The sequence below is a fragment of the Lagenorhynchus albirostris genome, chromosome 14 (assembly GCF_949774975.1).
Source record: "Lagenorhynchus albirostris chromosome 14, mLagAlb1.1, whole genome shotgun sequence".
NCBI lineage: Eukaryota > Metazoa > Chordata > Mammalia > Artiodactyla > Delphinidae > Lagenorhynchus > Lagenorhynchus albirostris.
The window spans coordinates 76,505,626-76,523,008 of NC_083108.1; the positions used below are offsets into that span (position 1 = coordinate 76,505,626).

Here is a 17,383-nt window from a genome sequence, read left to right on the forward strand (position 1 = left end):
GTGAATTTTTATTTCAGATTTTATACTTTTTTGGTTCAAAATTTCCATTGTTTCTGTTTCTCTGCTCAGAATTTCATTCATTCTTATCATTGTACCTTAACCTCATGGAATATAGTTACAATAGCTGCTTTAAAGTCACTGATGATTCCAAAAGTCTGGGTTATTTTAGGGTTGACATTTTCCCTTGAGAATGGGTCACATTTTCCTGGGGCTTTTGGGGTGGGGGTATGTCAAGTAATTTTGGATGTATCCTGGACATTTTGTGTCCACTTTCGATCCTGTTACATAATCCTCTGGAGGATGTTGAGTTTTGTTTTTGTTTTAAACAGGCAGTCCCCCTGGTTAGGTTCAGACTGCAAGTTGTGTCTTCCCTTCTGTGGGTGGTGATTCCAGTGTCAGTTCAATTTCCAAAACCTTTGCTGTGCTTCACTGACTGCCCTGCACACGTGCCACCCAGAGGTTAGTCTGAGCTGGCAGTGGTTGAAATCTTACCTGAGCCTTTGCTGTACTGCTTTGGGTCTGCGCCTGGGCCACGCGCGGGGTCGCACGCGGTATCACGGGCTCCCCGTCTCCAGTTCCTCCCTCTCTTCATCCCTGTGATTCCTAGCTTTCAGGGCCCTTGTCCCCTGGGCCTCTGACGAGAAGATGGGGTTTCTCTCAGGGTTTCACCTGCTGGCATCCCTACCACCATGCAGCTCTGTGAATAGGGACTGTCTTGGGGCAAAACCAGACAGAAAAGAGATGGGGGAATCCCCAAAAATGCCACACCCACATTCTTTGGACTTAGGGGTTTCTCTCCTTCGTTCTTCAGAAAGAGGGTGTTTCTGTTAGCGTTTTAGCTACCACATAGCTGTGCTACAGTAGCTCACTCTCGGGGTGAGGCTGTGAGAGAGAAACTCCTTTCCCCACGGCCCCTTCCTCCGTGGCCACTTCCCCCACAATCCACTGTAGTGAGTCAACTCCCCAGGGTCCTCAGGTGTTTGCTTTTTGTGTTTTGTCCAGAGGTTTGGGTTGTAGCAGCAGAAGACAGAGGCAGTAATGGGCTTACTTTAGGTCAGATGCAGAACTCCTACTCTCTTTAAATAATTTAAATAAACTGTTTAGTTGGCAGTAGAGGGCTGTATTAAAGGGGGTCCCTTCCCATTCTGTTGCTCTCAGTCTTCTCATCTGGGATCTGCTCATTTCTAACGAATGAAATCAGGGATCTAGACCAGAGAATGCTCTGCTGGGGAGAATCAAAATAAGAGTTGGTGATAAGGGTGGGACTTCCCTGGCGGTCCAGTGGTTAGGACTCTGCGCTTTCACTGCCATGGCCCAGGTTCAATCCCTGGTCAGGGAACTAAGATCCTGCAGGCGGCACGGCGGGGCCAAAAAGAAGAGTTGGTGGTAAGGGCGTACATCAGGTTGTTAGTGGGCTGCCAAAGCAACATGCACTGAGCCAACAAATCCCACTGCTTTTCCTCCTGTAATCTTAAATTGATTTAAAAAATTTTTAGCTTTATTGAGATAGAATTCACATACCTACAATTCACTAATTTAAATTATACAATCCAGTGTAAAGTTCACAAGGTTGTGCAGTCATCACCAAGTCAGGTTTAGAACATTTTCATCACCCCAAATAGAAACCTTGTGCCCATTAGCAGTCACTCTCCATGTCCCCACAACTTCTCTAGCTCTAGGCAACCACTAATCACTTCCTGCCTCTACGGATCTGTTTTAGATACTTCATATAAATGGAATCATAGAACGTGTGACTTTTTGTGACTGGCTTCTTCCACTTAGCATAATGTTTCCAAGATAAACCTGTGTTGTAGCTTGAATCACCACTTAATTCCTTTTTATGGCCAAGTAATATTCCATTGTATGGGTATACCACATTTACTTATTCATTCATCAGTTAACATTTGGGTTGTTTCCATTTTTTGGTTATTATGAATAATGCTGCTGTTACCATTCAACTACAGATTTTTGTGTAGACATATATTTTCAGTTCTCTTGGATATATACCTAGGAGTGGCATTGCTGGCTTATATAACCCTATGTTTAACTGTTTGAGGAACTGCTAGACTCTTTTCCAAAGTGACTGTACCATCTTACAATTCCCACCAGCAGTGTATGGGGGTTCCAGTTTCTCCACATCCTTACCAGTACTTGCTATGGTCTCTGATTATAGCTGTCCTAAAGGTATGATGTTGTTGAACATCCTTTCATGTGCTTTTTGGCCTCTTTGGATAAATGTCTATTCAAATCCTTGGCCCATTTTTTAATTAGGTTGTCTTTTTATTTATTGAGTTGCAGGAGTTCTTTGTATAGTCTGGATACCAACCTCTTATCAGATATGACTTGTAAATATTTCTCCCCATTCTATGGGTTGTCTTTTCACACTTGATAATGTCCTTTGAAGCACAGAAGTTTTAAATTTTGATGAAATTCCATTTATCCAGTTTTTCTTTGTCATTTGTGCTATTGGTATCATATAGCAATATCATATCATATTGAAGAAGCCATTTCCTAGCCCAGAGTCACAAAGATTTACTCCTATGTTTACTTAAAAGAATTTTTACGCTTTTGGCTCCTACACTGAGGTCTATGATGCATTTGGAGTTAATTTTTGTATATGGTGTGAGGTGGGAGTCCAACCTCATTCTTTTTTACATGTAGATACCCATTGTCCTAGCATCATCTGTTGAAAAGACTATTTTTTCCCCATTGAGTTGTCTTGGCACCACTGTTGAAAATCAGTTGACCATAAAATAGAGAGCTTATTCTAGGTACACTCATCTGATTGAAATTTAAAAGGATTTATTAAAGTAAGCTGAATGTTTCTGTTTCCATACATCATTTTTGTCCACTGGTGGTGGTATGGGCTGGCTTGTAAGGGTTGCAGAATTTTCGGTCTAGCAGAGCTCTTTAAGACCATCTAATAGCTGGCCCAGCTAAGGAAACAGGTCCAGAAAGGTCGAGTGATCAGTCCAAGGGGCTTATTACTCTTTATGGGCAATAAACAAAGAACTCTAAACTTCAGAGATACAGCTTTACAATACATAGAGCTCTAACCATAGCCTACTTGGATTAAACTGGGCAGTTCTACCTGAAAATACATGTCTTTCTAGTTGCTATTAAAAATGAATCGTTCACCAAAGGCCATCATTGGTGCTGTATATATGTTATAGCTACTAATTTGGGCATATAACGTTGTTTTTAAAAATCCTCTTTAATATAGGTTCGATGAGACAAAACAATCATGTTATTGATTTCTTAAAAAAAAATGAGTTTTCTTGATTAATTTGGTCATTTAAAAAAAGAGAGACTGTTTTAATGCCGTCTTGCTTGTTCCCTTTATTTTCTGGATAGAAATACAGCTGAAGGTCAGGTCCTTCTTAATGAAACTGCTGAGCCAGAGCCTGAACAGGCTTCATCTTTGCCATCAAATACAGTTTGCCTTATTATTTTATGGGACTATTGTATCCAAACCAATGGGAAGCAAGCTCTGAGTTGTGACCCCTAATTAGAGAGTGTCGGAGCTTCTCGCCTTGACAAATGCAGAGTTGTGGTGGCTTCTGGTGCTGCTGCTGCCCGTTAGGGAGAGTGAGTGGGGCGTAAATGTTACATTTGCTCCATCTGCAAGTGTTGTAATAAGTTATTCAAAGCTCTCAGCACAGGACCAGCCAGCGCGTGCCTCCCTCTCAGTTCCAGCACGTTTTCCTGCCCATCTGATGGATGCTCCTCTGTTGGAGTCTTTGGAAGGTTCCGGTGTCTTTTGTTTTAATTGGCGGGCTTGAGCTGACTCCTATGGTGTGATTTTCATTAGAGAGGGGCTGGAGAGAGGGAGTGTTGGAACAGCCCTCCAAACCCAACCATGAATATTAAACATAATACAATTACAGCTTTCAGACCAATTATTTTTTTCTTTTCAACGGGCGAAGTTGATGAAACACACGCTGGATAGGGAGTCGCAGTGTCTACCATTGGCTTCTTTTTGTCCCTGGAATCAGTTGTCTTGGCATGTTTGTGCCCATTTGCTGTGCTACCTGTTTCCCCACGTCAGGAATTTGATTTGAGCGCTGAGGGTATGGGCTCTGCCAGGGAACGCTGCTGTGCACGCTGGGGCCGCGCCGTCAGGTGTGTGAAGCAGAGATGCATTTCATGATGTGAACTCGAAGAGTTCGCGTGGACTTCGCACCCCGCGCTGCGTGCTATCTCTTTCTGTCAGCCAGAAACCAGAGCAGTGCCTTCTTGAGGAGATGTCTTCTAAGTGCTTCTCCTTTTTCCCTGTGGGGAGAAGTTCGAGTCTGTTTTTTGGCCCATTTTTGTTTTCCTTAGTGATAAAATACACTAATGCTGTATCTTTTGGTGTATTTGTGTATTTTGTTTGGAGCCATCCATGCCGGTATCTAAATACAATAGGAAAACAGATGGCAAACTTTGAACTTCTGGACCAAATTTGTGTTTGCCTTTGTCTCCTTAACAGCCAAACTGTAAATTATGGAGTATAAATATTCAACAGAGGAGCTCTTTATGAAAATCACTAGAGCAAAATAGACCCTTATTAACCAAATATGCACTGAAAAGTACTCAAGCTAAAATCCCCCCCCTTCCTTTTCACGTTCCCATCAGTGAGCAGTGCAGCTGTAGCCTCCAGGCAGAGCTCCTTTCACGGCAACTGTACCTTTTCGCCCTTCTCGAACCCACAAATGCCTAAAGATTAGTGTCTGCAAATGCTGACTGCGGGAGCTCTGGAGCTCTTTGTCTTCTGTGTGCTTCCTGCTCGCTCGGCATCCCTCTGGTCACAGACCCCTCCCCGGGAAGAGGGGAGGCGGGGTGGGGGGGTGTTGATTGGCCTGCTGTACTAAGGGAGCTCTCAGTCAGCCTCGCCGCCAGCAGGGAAGAAGCCGTGGACCTCACTCACCCCCGTGTCATAAGACTATAGATTTCTAAAACCCTGTTTTATTTGAAACAAAACATCCACATGGGAGTGTATACAAGGTATGCTGTGCACAATTTAAAGAACGGAACACCTGAGCATTCCCACCACCCACCCACCCACTTAAGAAACAGAGTGTGACCAGTACTTGTGAAGGCCTCTGGGTGCCCCTCCCCGTCATGAACGAGTTCTTGTTCCTTAAACAACATGGCAGCGTCTAGAATAAAAAGTAAAAGCCGCATTTATTCCCCTCATTCTTCCATTGAGACTCTTCCCCAAGGTAACTGTTGTTACCAGCTCCAGTATGTCCTTCCAGAATTTTATCTTTAAATTTTTTTAACTTAAGCAGGTAACCTTTTGAATTCACGAGCACAAAAAAGTATATATAGGGAGAAGTTGTCTCCTGGGAGCTTCTCTTTCCTCAGCGGAGGCTGTGCTGCGGCGTTCTCTAGAGGGTGCCTGTGCACAGCTGCGCGCCTCCCTCCCCCGCCCCCCAGCTGCCGTCACGCAGCTGGGCCTGGTGCGCGGTGTGTGACTGTTCGGGCGACGGCTGTCCTCAGTGTGTGTAGCTCTGCCTCATTCTCTGATGCCCGTGCAGGTCTCCACTGTACCGGATGTACCGTCACGGCTTTACCTGGCATCTGCTGATGGAGCTAGGTTATGTGCCTTCCCCGCTGAGTCACTCAAATTCATGACAGTGTAAATACTGTTTCTCATTTTTCCTGTTGGTCTGATTATCAGAAGTCTTTTTGTCTCAGGTTGCTTTTGAGACCCCTTGTGTCTTTTGCGGTTCCCCCACTTTATTATGATACTCTGTAATACGTATTTCTTTTCATTTATTCTGATTAGAGCTCATGAGTGTGAGTACGCCTATCTTTCATTTTGGAAAAACATCGGCCATTAACACTTTGAATATCGCTTCTTTGCCACACACTAGATTTTTTTTTTCCTTCTGGGATTTCTTTCGGGCGTAAGCTGGAACCATCATCCCCTTCCATCCTTCCTGTCTCTTAACGCTTCATTTACGTTTTTCATCTGTTTCTCTCTTTGTGCTCCATTCTAGGTAACTTCAGATTTACTTTCTAATTTACAAATGCTTTGTCTAGTCTGTTTCTAGCCTATCTAATGAGTTTAATTGCAGGGATTATGTTTTCGTGTCTAGAAGTTCTATACTGCTTTTTTATAAAGCAAGGTCTCAATACTCCCCTTTGAGTGGACCCCAGTCTTACAGCTTTGCCCCCGTGGTACAGTAAGAGCCAGTCCTGTTGCTTCCTGAGACTGGCACCTGCCAATAGCCTCACCCGCACCGCACATGCATAGAGGCAACCAAAATTGCAACTCGAGCTCTCCAACCTGGTTTTCTGCGTGGGCCCTAGGGAGGTCGCTTACTCTGTGAGCTCAGCAGTGCACTTGAAAGGATGTAGTTAACGTCTTATCCAGCAGTATGAAGTGATTTTCAGTGGGAGGGCCAACAGGGTGCCTGAAACAGAAGCCTCATCTTTGCTACTGAAAAAGTACTGTGGCTAATGGCCTTGTATGTATATATGTGGATGTACATGTATGTTAGATATAGCCTATATAAAACCCTAGAAGCAGAACTGCTAAGTCAAAGTGAAGTATATTTTTTATTTTGTTGGATATTGCCAAGTCACTTTCTTTGGGCTTGTGCTCACATCAGCCGTATAGAAGGACCTCTCTATCCAGGGCTCACCAGCGTGGAAGGGGTCTCGGAGTACTACCAGACTTTACCTTTGCTGGGTAGGCAGGTTGAGTGGTATTACTGCATTGTAGTTTTAGTGCATTCTCATTACCAGTGAACTTGAACGTCTTACAGTGTTTAAAAGCCATTAGTACTTCTTTTCCTGTGAACTATTTTTTCTTTTCTTAAACTTTATTAAAGTTTAATCCTGGGTTATCAGTCTTTACTATAAATTTGAAGGAATTTTTTTTATAAGAAATTAGTCCTCTGGTGCAAACATTTTTCCCAGTTTACCATTTGCCTTGACTTTTTTTTTTTTTTTGGTAATGTTTAGAAAGGCCTTCCTATCCTGAATATTTGTTTTAACTCTCTGAGCCTCTGTTATTAATGTTGGTGTAATGCATATGGTAGAGCTCCAAGTTGAGAAAGTTGTTACAGGGTATTTTGCTTATAATTGCGAATTTAAGTGGGATCTTTTCTTCAATTACATTTTTAAAACTAGTGGTTGTACAAAGGATAGTTATTGATTTTGACATATTAAAATACATTTGATTCTGAATTACCTTGGATTGTCAACCCTAATGATAAATTTGTCCACTTCTCTTCTTTTATCTAATTGTATCTAATTTTTTTTAAAACAATGTGAAATAATATTGGTAAAAGTAGATTACTATTTTTTTAAGACTTTTCATTAGGAATAAGTGTTCTGTGTCATCAAATCTCTCTTCAGTGTCCACGGAAGTGACCCTCTCTATGGGTTTCTTGTTGTCAGAGAGGCATGGTGGGCCACAGGAATGGACATTCTAGACAGAGTCCACTTGCTGGTTAACGTGTTGCTGTGAGTTCTGTTAGTTGATATTTTATTCAGGTCTTAGCACTGGTGCAGATCTGTCGTCTCCGTCATGCTTGCGGTGTCAGGTTTTGCGTAATAACAACGCTGGCTCCATGTAAAGAGTCAGAGCTTTCCTCCCTTTGCTGTGCTATGGAACAGTAGATGTAGCCCGGGGTTTGGGGAATGCCGGGGGGCGGTCTGTTCCTTCCAGGTTGGACCCATTTTGCTTGTTCTTGTTTTGCAGGGACAGCTTGCTCCTCGACAGCTTTCCCAGCTTGCTCTGTGTTCCTTGATCTATTTGGATTTTCTGTCTCCTGGGGGTTAGTTTTGATAATTCTTATTTTCCTACAATGTCATTTATTCATCTAGGTCTTCAAATATGGAGATTCAAAAAATGAACTCAAGAAATAAAAAACCCAAATAGATTATAATGATGAAAGAAACTGAATTACTAAAAAGGGGGGAAAATCAACCTACAGAAATTAGGTCCATGTGTGGTTTTTTAATTGAAATATAGTTGATTTACAGTTTTATATTAGTTTCGGGTATCATGTGGGGTTTTTTGTTTCTTTCCTGGCACGTTTTATCAAACATTTAGTAAACTGTATCCTTCTCATCATTTTGAAGTACTCTCAGGCTAATGCTTTTTGCTCTGAAATCTACCTTTTCAGGTATTAAAATTGTCACCTCTTCCTTGTCACATGCAAATGTGCCCTTCGTGTGTAGCATATATTGAGGGGTTTTTTTAAAATCTTTTTCAAACCTGCTTTTTAAAATTATTTAATTTATTTATTTGGTTGTGCTGCGTCTTAGTTGTGGCAGGCAGGCACCTTAGTTGCGGCATGCATGTGGGATCTAGTTCCCTGACTAGAGTCTTAACCACTGTGCCACCAGGGAAGTCCCTATATTGAGTTTTGCTTTGTGACTTGAGGCTCTTAAGAGGTGGGTTTGTCCTGTGTGCGTCTGCCCACCCAGCTGACACAATAGGGCTTTCTAAGCTGTCTGCTAACATTCAGTGCTTGTTTCATATATCCCTCCGTGGCGTGTGTGTCGGCTCCTCATGGCCCTTCTACATCACTTTCTTTCAGAGAGTATCCATGGGTAGCTCACATTGAGTCCTTTTATGTTTAAAAAAAAGTCTTCATTATGCCCTCAAACTTGGTAGGTGAGCTAGGTATAGAATTTCCAGTTCAAATAATTTCCCCTCATGCAAAGATACTTTGTGTCTGTGTGTGCTCATGTACCTGTAAGAGTTTAGGACCTAGAACGTGTTCGAGATGATCCCTTTTCCCCACATTATTTGTGTCAGACATGTTTGTCCAGCTCCCCTGCTAGCTAGCTAGTGGCATCTTTTCAGGGCAGCGACTGTCTTTTCCTTTGTGACTTGCAGCATAGGGGCTGTTAATTTTACCTGTACTGAAATGTTGCCACATTCAGTTTTAGCTCTTGTGGCTTATTTCAGGAACTGTGTTGGTACTTCTAGTGGATAAGAGATTTCTGTCTCATCTAATTTATCCTTATGTGGAAATTCAGCATATACTTGTATAGAAAGTAGTTTTTAAAGATGTTCTTAAAGAAATTCAGATTATTACAAGGTAAGTAATTATCTCAAGACTTTAGATAAGTGACTGCCAAGTGTCCACATACTCTTATCACGATTCTGTTATGCTTAGTCAACTGTAGATGCATCGCCTTTCCAAATTCCAACAAGATGGTGATGAACTTAAAAGTTGAGTTAAATTACCCGAAAAGTGTTATTTTCCCAACCAGGTAAGGGTTCAGGTTTCAGACAAATGTAGCTGTTTTACAACTTGCTCTTAACAGACTTTTATATGAACAGCAAAACTGCCATGCTGGGCAGTATACTTACCCTCTGGACAGCCTTCTCAGGCCGACGTCCCCATGGCAGTCAGGTCAGCCTCCATCGCAATGGGCTTGTGCCCAGGGCAGGCGTCTCCCCTGAAGTGAGCAGCAGGGCAGCCAGTGTATCTGTTCTGAGTCCTCCTTATTCTGTGCTTTGAACGGTGGGGAGTGCTCTAAACTAGTTCATTTCTACTGCCTCTTGGCCTCCCCTGAGAGTACACTAAGGAGGTGGCGAAAGTTTAGTATCAGTATTTAGATGTTCGTAACTGAGGGGTTTCATACTCTGTTTTCATAGGGTTGCTGTACACAGACCAGGATGGCTGAGGAGGAATTCGTCATTTCAGGCTCTAATGCTAATCTCTGCGCTCATCTCTGGCCCTGCAGGGTGAGGATCCACGACCTCCGCACTGACACGATCGCCCTGTCCATCTCTGCCCACCAGCTCGGAGTCTCTTCAGTCCAGATGGACGACTGGAAGATTGTCAGCGGGGGCGAGGAGGGCCTGGTCTCCGTGTGGGATTATCGGATGAACCAGAAGCTGTGGGAGGTGCACTCCAGGTAAGGTGGGTCTTCAGGTGCTTCCAGTAACCACAGTAGCAGCAATGATGGCATCAGTCAGCCACTGAGCCAGGTACTGTGCGAGTGCTGTCCACACGTTACCACGTGGTCCTCACTGGAACCCTGCAAGTCAGCTGCTGTGAAATGGGCTCAGAAATGGCGCTGGTCACTGTTCAGACTGCCACAGCTCCCAGCTCGGGTAGAGACCACAGTGGGGCAGGCCAGACGGCGGGCGGGGGCACTGCAGGCAGCCCATCCGCCCCCAGGTGGGGCGGGCCCAGGCCCCCCCCATCCCCTCCACTCCAGGAAGTCTTGATCTTCCTTACTGTTTACAAGGGCGCTTCAGACTGAAAGTATTCAGGCTTCAACTAAGGAGGAATTTGTAACTTTAACCTTTAGCTCTAAAATTCAAGAGCTGTTCTCCCAAGCGCAGCAGAGGGCTGTATGGATGTAGGTAAATGAATACTAAGGTGGCCCAGCCGGTTAAACTTTGCGCGCTGGCGTCTGACCTTTAAAGCAGAGGCGGCCTTGCCTGGAGCAGGGGTCGGCTGGAGCGGACCCGAGGCTCTCCCCTGTTGCCCACATCCATCCAGCCCCCATGCCTGTGCGAGACGGGCACCGAGCTCCCCTGGCTGTCCCTCAGCACCTCTGGGATGAGACGTGTCCCCACTAACTGCAGAGAGTGATAAAATGAAGACTGCTCACAAGTCTAGCTTAAGTACGAGGTCAAAAGAGGAACTGGTTTCTTCCTTGGAGGGTGGCCGTAACCGGTGCTTGGGCCTGCATCTTTCTCAGACCACGGTGGCCTCCACGCTTCTTGGTTGGCTCTGTCCCTCCCTGCCTGCTGTGGTGATGCACTGAGTTGCCACCAGGTGGTGCCAAAAGGCAACTAAAACTCACGCTTGGGAAGCCCAGAACCGTCTGCCTTTAAGGACACCCTTCTGTTTTAAAGAGCTGGCTTGACCTGGCCTCCAGGACAGCCTCCTCAGCAGTCCAGGCCCCCAGGGACCGCCGCCAGCAGCTCCGTTTAGTTCACTAGGCCTGCACTCCAGCAGATCTCATTTCTCTCCCTGAAAAGCTGCACTCCCTCGGATGGGTCCTTCAGGGGAAGCCAGGCTAAGCGAGGTCGTGCCCAGAACTGTCGTCCTGTCCCAGCCTTCCTAACTCATTTGTAAGTGCACATGCGGTTCTCACCAGTGCTTAGTGGCTTGTCCCAGAGGCGGCCACCAAAGCAAGGCTCCCGCCCGGGTTCTCGTGCTCACGCGCGTCCTCGCGGCACAGCGTGCTGGTGGGCCTGATTCCCTCTCAAGCTCTGGTCCCGCTGTTGCTCGGTCTCCTGCCCTCCCCAGCCCACTCTCCCTTCCCTGTCCTCCTCACGGCTTTGTTTTCCATCCCTCCTGCCTGCCTCACTGGGCCCTGAGCGAAGTCCTCCAGCCACACTTTCTCCAGTTGGTGCTGCAAACCCTGGGCTCAGGCACCCCTCTCGAGAGAGTCCTCTGCTGTGGCCAAGACGCCTGTCCCTGCCTCTGGCACAGCCGTGGCTCAGCCTGAAGGGACTCCTCAGCCCCTCCGTGCCACCCTCCGCCCTTCTGCAGCGGCCTGGCTGCCTTTGCAGTCCGTGCTGCGGTCTCCTGTTCCTGCTGCCAAGTGCTGAATTCTGTGTCTCCTCTTGTGCTCTAGAAACACTGGTTATTTTTTGTGGGAATGGATCTCACCTTCTTAACAGTTGGGAATCCCTCTGATGGCAGGCATCTGCTTGCATTAGACATCTTTCTTATCCTGTGTCTCCTGGCTCAGTGCTCCGCTGGAAAAAAGTTTTTAGAATGAACAAAAGCCTTTGCTACATAGGTTTCAAGCCATTTTGTTCCAAAACTTTCTGAATGGCTTTCACAACCCAGAGTACACGTATCATTTGTAGCCTCTGACTTCAGGACTGGCGGGCCTGTGTAGGGCACCGCTCAACACAGCCTGCCGCTGGGGAACCTGGCTCAGAGAGCTGGAGTGACTCGCCCAGGGCCGGCCAGCCGGGGGGGCAGAAATGGCGCTGTTCTCCACTGCGTGTGTCCGAATTGTCTCAGGTTGTTTGTCCTCTGTGTCCCAACGCACCAAGGTGTTAGGGCATCAGCCAGTGAGCACAGGGATGTTGAGACGTGTTTACAGAGTAGGCTTGGCGTGGGGCCTTCTCCAGCTAGCTTTGGGAACTGAGGCAGACACTGCCCCTCTGGGGGCCCGGTTTCCTCCTCTGTAAAAGAAAAAGCTGGCTTAGGTGGTTCTAGAGTCCTTTGCAGCTCCAGACTTCCGAGACCAAAGCAGCAAAGGTGGGATGTGCTGAGTTCCAGTGGACTTAACCTTGACAAGCGTTCTCTCCCATCTGTTCCAGACACCCCGTGCGGCACATCTCCTTCAACTGCCACAGCCTCATCACGGCCCACGTGCCCTACGAGAGGGTGGTGCGCAACGCCGACCTGGACAACTTCGTCACCCACCGGAGGTCAGTGCTTGGGCTGGGTTGGTCCAGGTTTGTAGGAGTTCAGACGAGACACTCTTAGCTTGATTTTATTAATAGAACATCCCAGGCCCCATTGGTCCGTACAGGATGGTACCCTCAGGCTTAGCCGCTCTTTTCATAGAAGTCAGGAGCATACATGTACATGCGGGCAGGATGGTATCAGCCAACAACACGTGCTGGGTGCGTTTCAGGCACTTCAGCAGGACGCCACAGGGGGGTGGGATGGGAGCGGGAGGGACACAGTGGGAAGGAGGCCACACGTGCCAAGAGCCCAAGACAAAAGGCTTAGGGACCTGTGGTGTTGAATACCAGTGACAGAGGCAAAGCAGACCGGGGCACAAACCCGTGTCCCCTGCATCGGCAGGTGGGCTCTCAACTGCTGCGCCAACAGGGAAGCCCGGGACCCTTTCTGATTACTACTGGCCTGGCTTCCAAGCAGCCTCGTGTGAGGCCTTCCCTGAGGCTGACCCTTCCTGCCTCCCTGTTCAGACAGATGCCTCCCAGCACTCAGTTCCCTCCATCAAACTTGTCTGCTCACCTGTTGGTCTCTAGTCGCGGGATCTGAAGCATCCATAACACACTGTGGGGCCGAAGCAGACGTGTGTCACGATGACTCGCTCTCCTGTCTCCAGCACGTCCCTGCTGCAAAGACAGAAGTCACTGGGGGGCTGGGGACCAGGACTGACCCTGCCGCCGTCTCTGTGCTTTCTCTAGACACCGGGGGCTGATCCAGGCCTACGAGTTTGCAGTGGACCGGCTGGCCTTTCAGAGCACTGTGCCCATCTGCCGTTCGTCCTGCGGCACCATTCCGGGTTACAACTATGACCTGGTGCTTGCTTTTCCCTGTGACAACAGTTAGAGAACTGTCTCATTTGGGAGCTGGGAGAAACATGGGAAGAACCAATTCTGTGTATTTTAGAACTACAGAGGAGCACCTCACTAGGTTTTAAGTGTTGGGGGAAAAAAGCAACTGCAGGGCGTGCTTATGTGACCCCCACATCTTCCTCTACTGCCTTTGCTTTTCTCCTTTGCCAGTTCATTTTTCTCCAGCTGCGTTTGTCAGGGCTCGTTTCATCTTACTCTGTTCTCACTCTCACTCAGGGCTTTCAGTACCACACACTGATGGCTCAGATTTGTACCTCCTTCCCCCACGCTCCTCCACCGCAGCCCTGCATCTGCTCCCCACCTGTCTCAGGAGTGTCGCCCGGGCCCAAGCTGGGACCTCCCCACATCGTTCTGTACACTACACACAGCCCTTGCTCCAGCTCTGAGAAAGGCCCTTCTGCACCCCTGCTCATCCTCTTTCCTGTCTCCAAACCCTTGCTTCTTTGGGGGCCTTTGGACATGCTAGTCTCTGAGCCCTTGGATCTGGATCTGAGACCATCTCTGGGTCGTCTTCTCTGACACCATCACCCAACCTGGGAGAGCAGTGCTTTTTCCTGGTAGATTTTAACATGGTTATAATTATATATTTATACAACGACTTCATTAATAACTGTTTTGCTGACTATTGTGTCTGCAATGCACGATACAAAGTAGACACTTTCTACGTACCGTAAACACCCATCCTCCGCGTGGGGTGGAAGGTGATGGGTTCTGGAGTAGAGACTGAGAAGGGGAGAACGCGGAGGGACCATTACGTTCAACCACCGAGCTAACACGGGGCAGCACGAGAGGCCGCTTCCGTGTGATAACTAGCTTCCGTTTCCAAGGATTAAGAGGGCAAAGCCTTGCGTTACTCACGATTTAGACTGTTGTGAGCAGCAGCCGCCGTCTACTGTACCTTCAAAACAGCAAAGCAGAAAACTGACAACTACTCAGAGAAACAAAATCCATGCCCATGCTGGGTGATGCGGCGGATTTACTTAATTTATAAGCGTGACACGATGGATGTAGGTAGGATTCTGTCCCTTTTCAAATACCCACAAAACATGCATAAAAAATGACCATGTATGAAGGCCACAAGGAAGATCTCAGATTACACAAAGAGCAATACCAGACAGGTCCAATCCGGTGCCCCCAGTCCCAATGTGGTACGATTAGAAATCAACAAAAAGCTAAACAAAAACATACACCTGGAAGCCCCAGGCACTCCTGAATTAACTTGGTTTTAAACAGGGAAAGAAAAATGGAAAATAGAAACTCTCCAGCCCAGGGTGATAGTGGAAGCACTGAACACCAAGACCCAGGGGACGAGGCCCGAATGGGCGGGGAGACGTCATGACTTTATAGAAAATAAGACAGAAAAACAAAGTAGAAAGAAGGAGTTAAATCCTTCTTTAAAGGAGTTAAAAAAGGATAAAAATACTTTAATGAACTAGAAAACCAACAAATAGTGAAGTTGATCATAAAGCAAAGCGGAAAGCAGGTTTTTGGAAAGACAAAATATACGACTCTTGATAAAGGAAAAAAAAGGCACAAGGGACAAACCGAGTATTTTCAGCATGGGAATCACTTCCTCACTTCCCCCCGATCCAAGAGCGAAGTGAAGCTTTCCTGTTGTTCACAAGCGTACGCAGTTGGGAAATGCACCACTACGCAGAGTCCTACAACTTTTTGAGTCGTGAGGGTTTTGGAAGGTTTTTCAAATTAAGATCCTCAGTCATAAAAAAATCCACATCCAACTAGACAGAGCCACATAGAGAGCCGCGACCGGGAACCATCCCCTCAGTCCCGAGAGCACTGCTTTCCTTCAGGCTGCCTTCCCCGGAAGGCAGCTGTGTCAGGAGGGTTTTCTGCTTCCTTTCAGAAAATCCAGTTACTTCATAAACGAAGCCAACGTGCAGTGGGCAAATGGAGTACGTACTTTATTTACGCTCGCTGCCTTGTGCTGCTCTGACCCCCTAGTGACCTCGCTTTATACGGTTTTCACCTCTCACAGTCTTAATGCAACTGGACCACTGCGGAAAGTTTATTTTTCCTTTCAAGAAGTAGCCCCTTCCAGTCTCATTTCACAGTTCATTTTGCAGATACATTCTCCCTCCTGGCTTTGCAGGAATTAAGAGTAATGGAAGAGTTCAAAAGAAATTCGACCCAGAAAAATTTTACTGAAAGTAAAAACAGTTTTAAACTACTTTCATTCACTGCCAACTGCTGGTCCAGTGTAAATGTTACAAGCATGGGGTTTTTCCTCCCAGCCTGTTGATAACATCTCCCATTCACGGAAACCACCTGGGTTTTGTGAAGGAGGTTTATTGGACCCAAATAATCTCCAAGCACACCACGTTCAGTCAGTGTTTTTTGCTTTAAACCTTACATTCTGGAAGAAATAGCCTGATGGGCAAAGGATCAAAGTTCCTTTATGAACCAACATTTTACCAGTGGCTTAAAAAAATCTTGGCCCATGTCCACCCCCATCTGCTCATCCCATCTTACCTTGGTCTCCGTTGGCTATTTTGTGGGAGCTTCTTTGCAAGTTCTGACTTCTTAGTTGACTTATCGTCTCCTTTTCTTCTGTATCTCTTCTGCTTTTCAAACTCGGGCCCCATGTCTCCCCTAAAGACAGAAGAGACTCAGATATGCCGCTGGGGGAGCCAGAGGGCCAAACACCAGAAATCTCTGCCCTGTCTTAAAACATTGTATGACTTTGTTTTCTGCTTTATAACATGTGCATGTTGGTTCTAGTATTAAATTTTTTAAATGTATTTATTGCTGATATTACTTGTCACCCTGGCAAGGTGTGTGGTGACAGTCCCCTGGCATACCACTTTACCAGCTTCCCCCCACCCTGGAAATCTCACCTGACATGTTGAATAGTTTTTCCCAGAACCACTATTAGAGGGCCTCCTAGCCCAGGATCCAAGAAACCCACACAACCATATGTGAAATTGTGCATAAGGGCATTTTCTGGGAGGAAGTATGGCTCTGTCATCAGATTCTCCAAGCGGCCGCTAGGCTGTGCTTTGCAGTCTCAGCCGTGTGCTGCCACGGTGCTGCCACTGCCGCTGCCCAGGCAATAATCCATTTGCAGAGACACCCTAGGGCCAGCAACACCTCCCCTACCAAGGCTGCCCAGATTCAGCTGATTCGAGGAAAAACTGAATGTCCCCAACAGTGGAGTTTTGGTCCTTTCTGTGCAGGAGAGCTGACCACAGCAGGATGAAGTCCTCCGTACCCCTCCTGGGAACCAGAGGCCGCACGTTTGAGGGGATAGCGCGTCCCACTCTGCATTCAAATGACAAACGCTGGTCACTGCAAACCAACTTCGCTCAGCTCGGAGAGAAACGGTTTCCTGGTAGGGGCACAGCCTTCGCCTTAAGGCCGTCCACGGCCTGTCAGGACGGGCAGGTCTACGAGAGTGGCTGAGGCGGGGGCCGGCTGGCTCTCCCGACTCGGACCTTTGCTCTGGGCAGCAGCTGTGGCAGCCGGGAGCGTGTGGTGCTGGCCGCCCGTCTGCAGCGCCCTGAGCCTCGCAGACCTGCCCGCCTCACCAGCGGCCAGGCCAGATGGCTCCCTGGCTGCTGCAGTGGGCAATGCAGCGATTTGGACGGAGGCTGCCTGGGATGGGCAACGGCACAGCCCCTCTCGCTGGGCTCCGGCCTGTGCCATGCGGGTGCCAGCCTGCTCTCTGCCTCTGATGGTGGGCAAGGGCTTCCAGGCAGAAGCTCTGTGCCGGGGACCTTTTCATCCCCTAGGAAGGGAGGGCAGGCTCCCCCCCCGCCCCACCACTGTATCTCCTGTCCCCTCGCCCGGTGCTAGCACTAATGCAGCCGCCTCGTTTCTCTAAGATGGAGGCGGCCATAAACTGCCTCTCAGCACATCCTCCAGCCTTACTGCTGCCCCTTGGACCACTCCTGGGGTAAAGACCAGAAACCTAGCCCCTTGCTCACTTGGTCAACATGCAGATTAGAAGGAAGAGCAGCCGCCGTGTGCCCGTCAGAGTCCTCAGTCCTGCTGGGGCCAAGTTCATCCGCTACCGAATCCCTGCTGGTACTTGTTCACTGATTCCAGAAGAGCCTGGAGACAAAGGCAACACTGACGCCCTGGGAAGTCATGGTG

At 47.5% G+C, this 17,383-nt stretch overlaps 1 protein-coding gene and 1 long non-coding RNA gene across 2 annotated transcripts in view; one reads left to right on the top strand and one right to left on the bottom strand.

The window, feature by feature from the left end:
• The window catches only part of FBXW8 (F-box and WD repeat domain containing 8), a 114,276-nt gene extending 98,247 nt beyond the window's left edge, over window positions 1–16,029 (top strand). The window contains exons 9-11 of the mRNA XM_060121993.1: window positions 9,703–9,876; window positions 12,257–12,367; window positions 13,100–16,029. Coding sequence (XP_059977976.1) covers window positions 9,703–9,876; window positions 12,257–12,367; window positions 13,100–13,244 — 430 coding nt within the window. The 3' untranslated portion in view covers window positions 13,245–16,029. The remainder of the gene's footprint in view (window positions 1–9,702; window positions 9,877–12,256; window positions 12,368–13,099) is intronic.
• On the bottom strand, window positions 1,538–14,123 carry LOC132504502 (uncharacterized). The gene is made up of 5 exons (XR_009534918.1): window positions 12,924–14,123; window positions 11,592–11,680; window positions 9,326–9,999; window positions 5,073–5,141; window positions 1,538–4,272 (listed from the first exon to the last, which is right to left on the bottom strand). It is a non-coding gene; the product is annotated as an uncharacterized LOC132504502 (long non-coding RNA).
• Window positions 16,030–17,383: the final 1,354 nt, after the last annotated feature.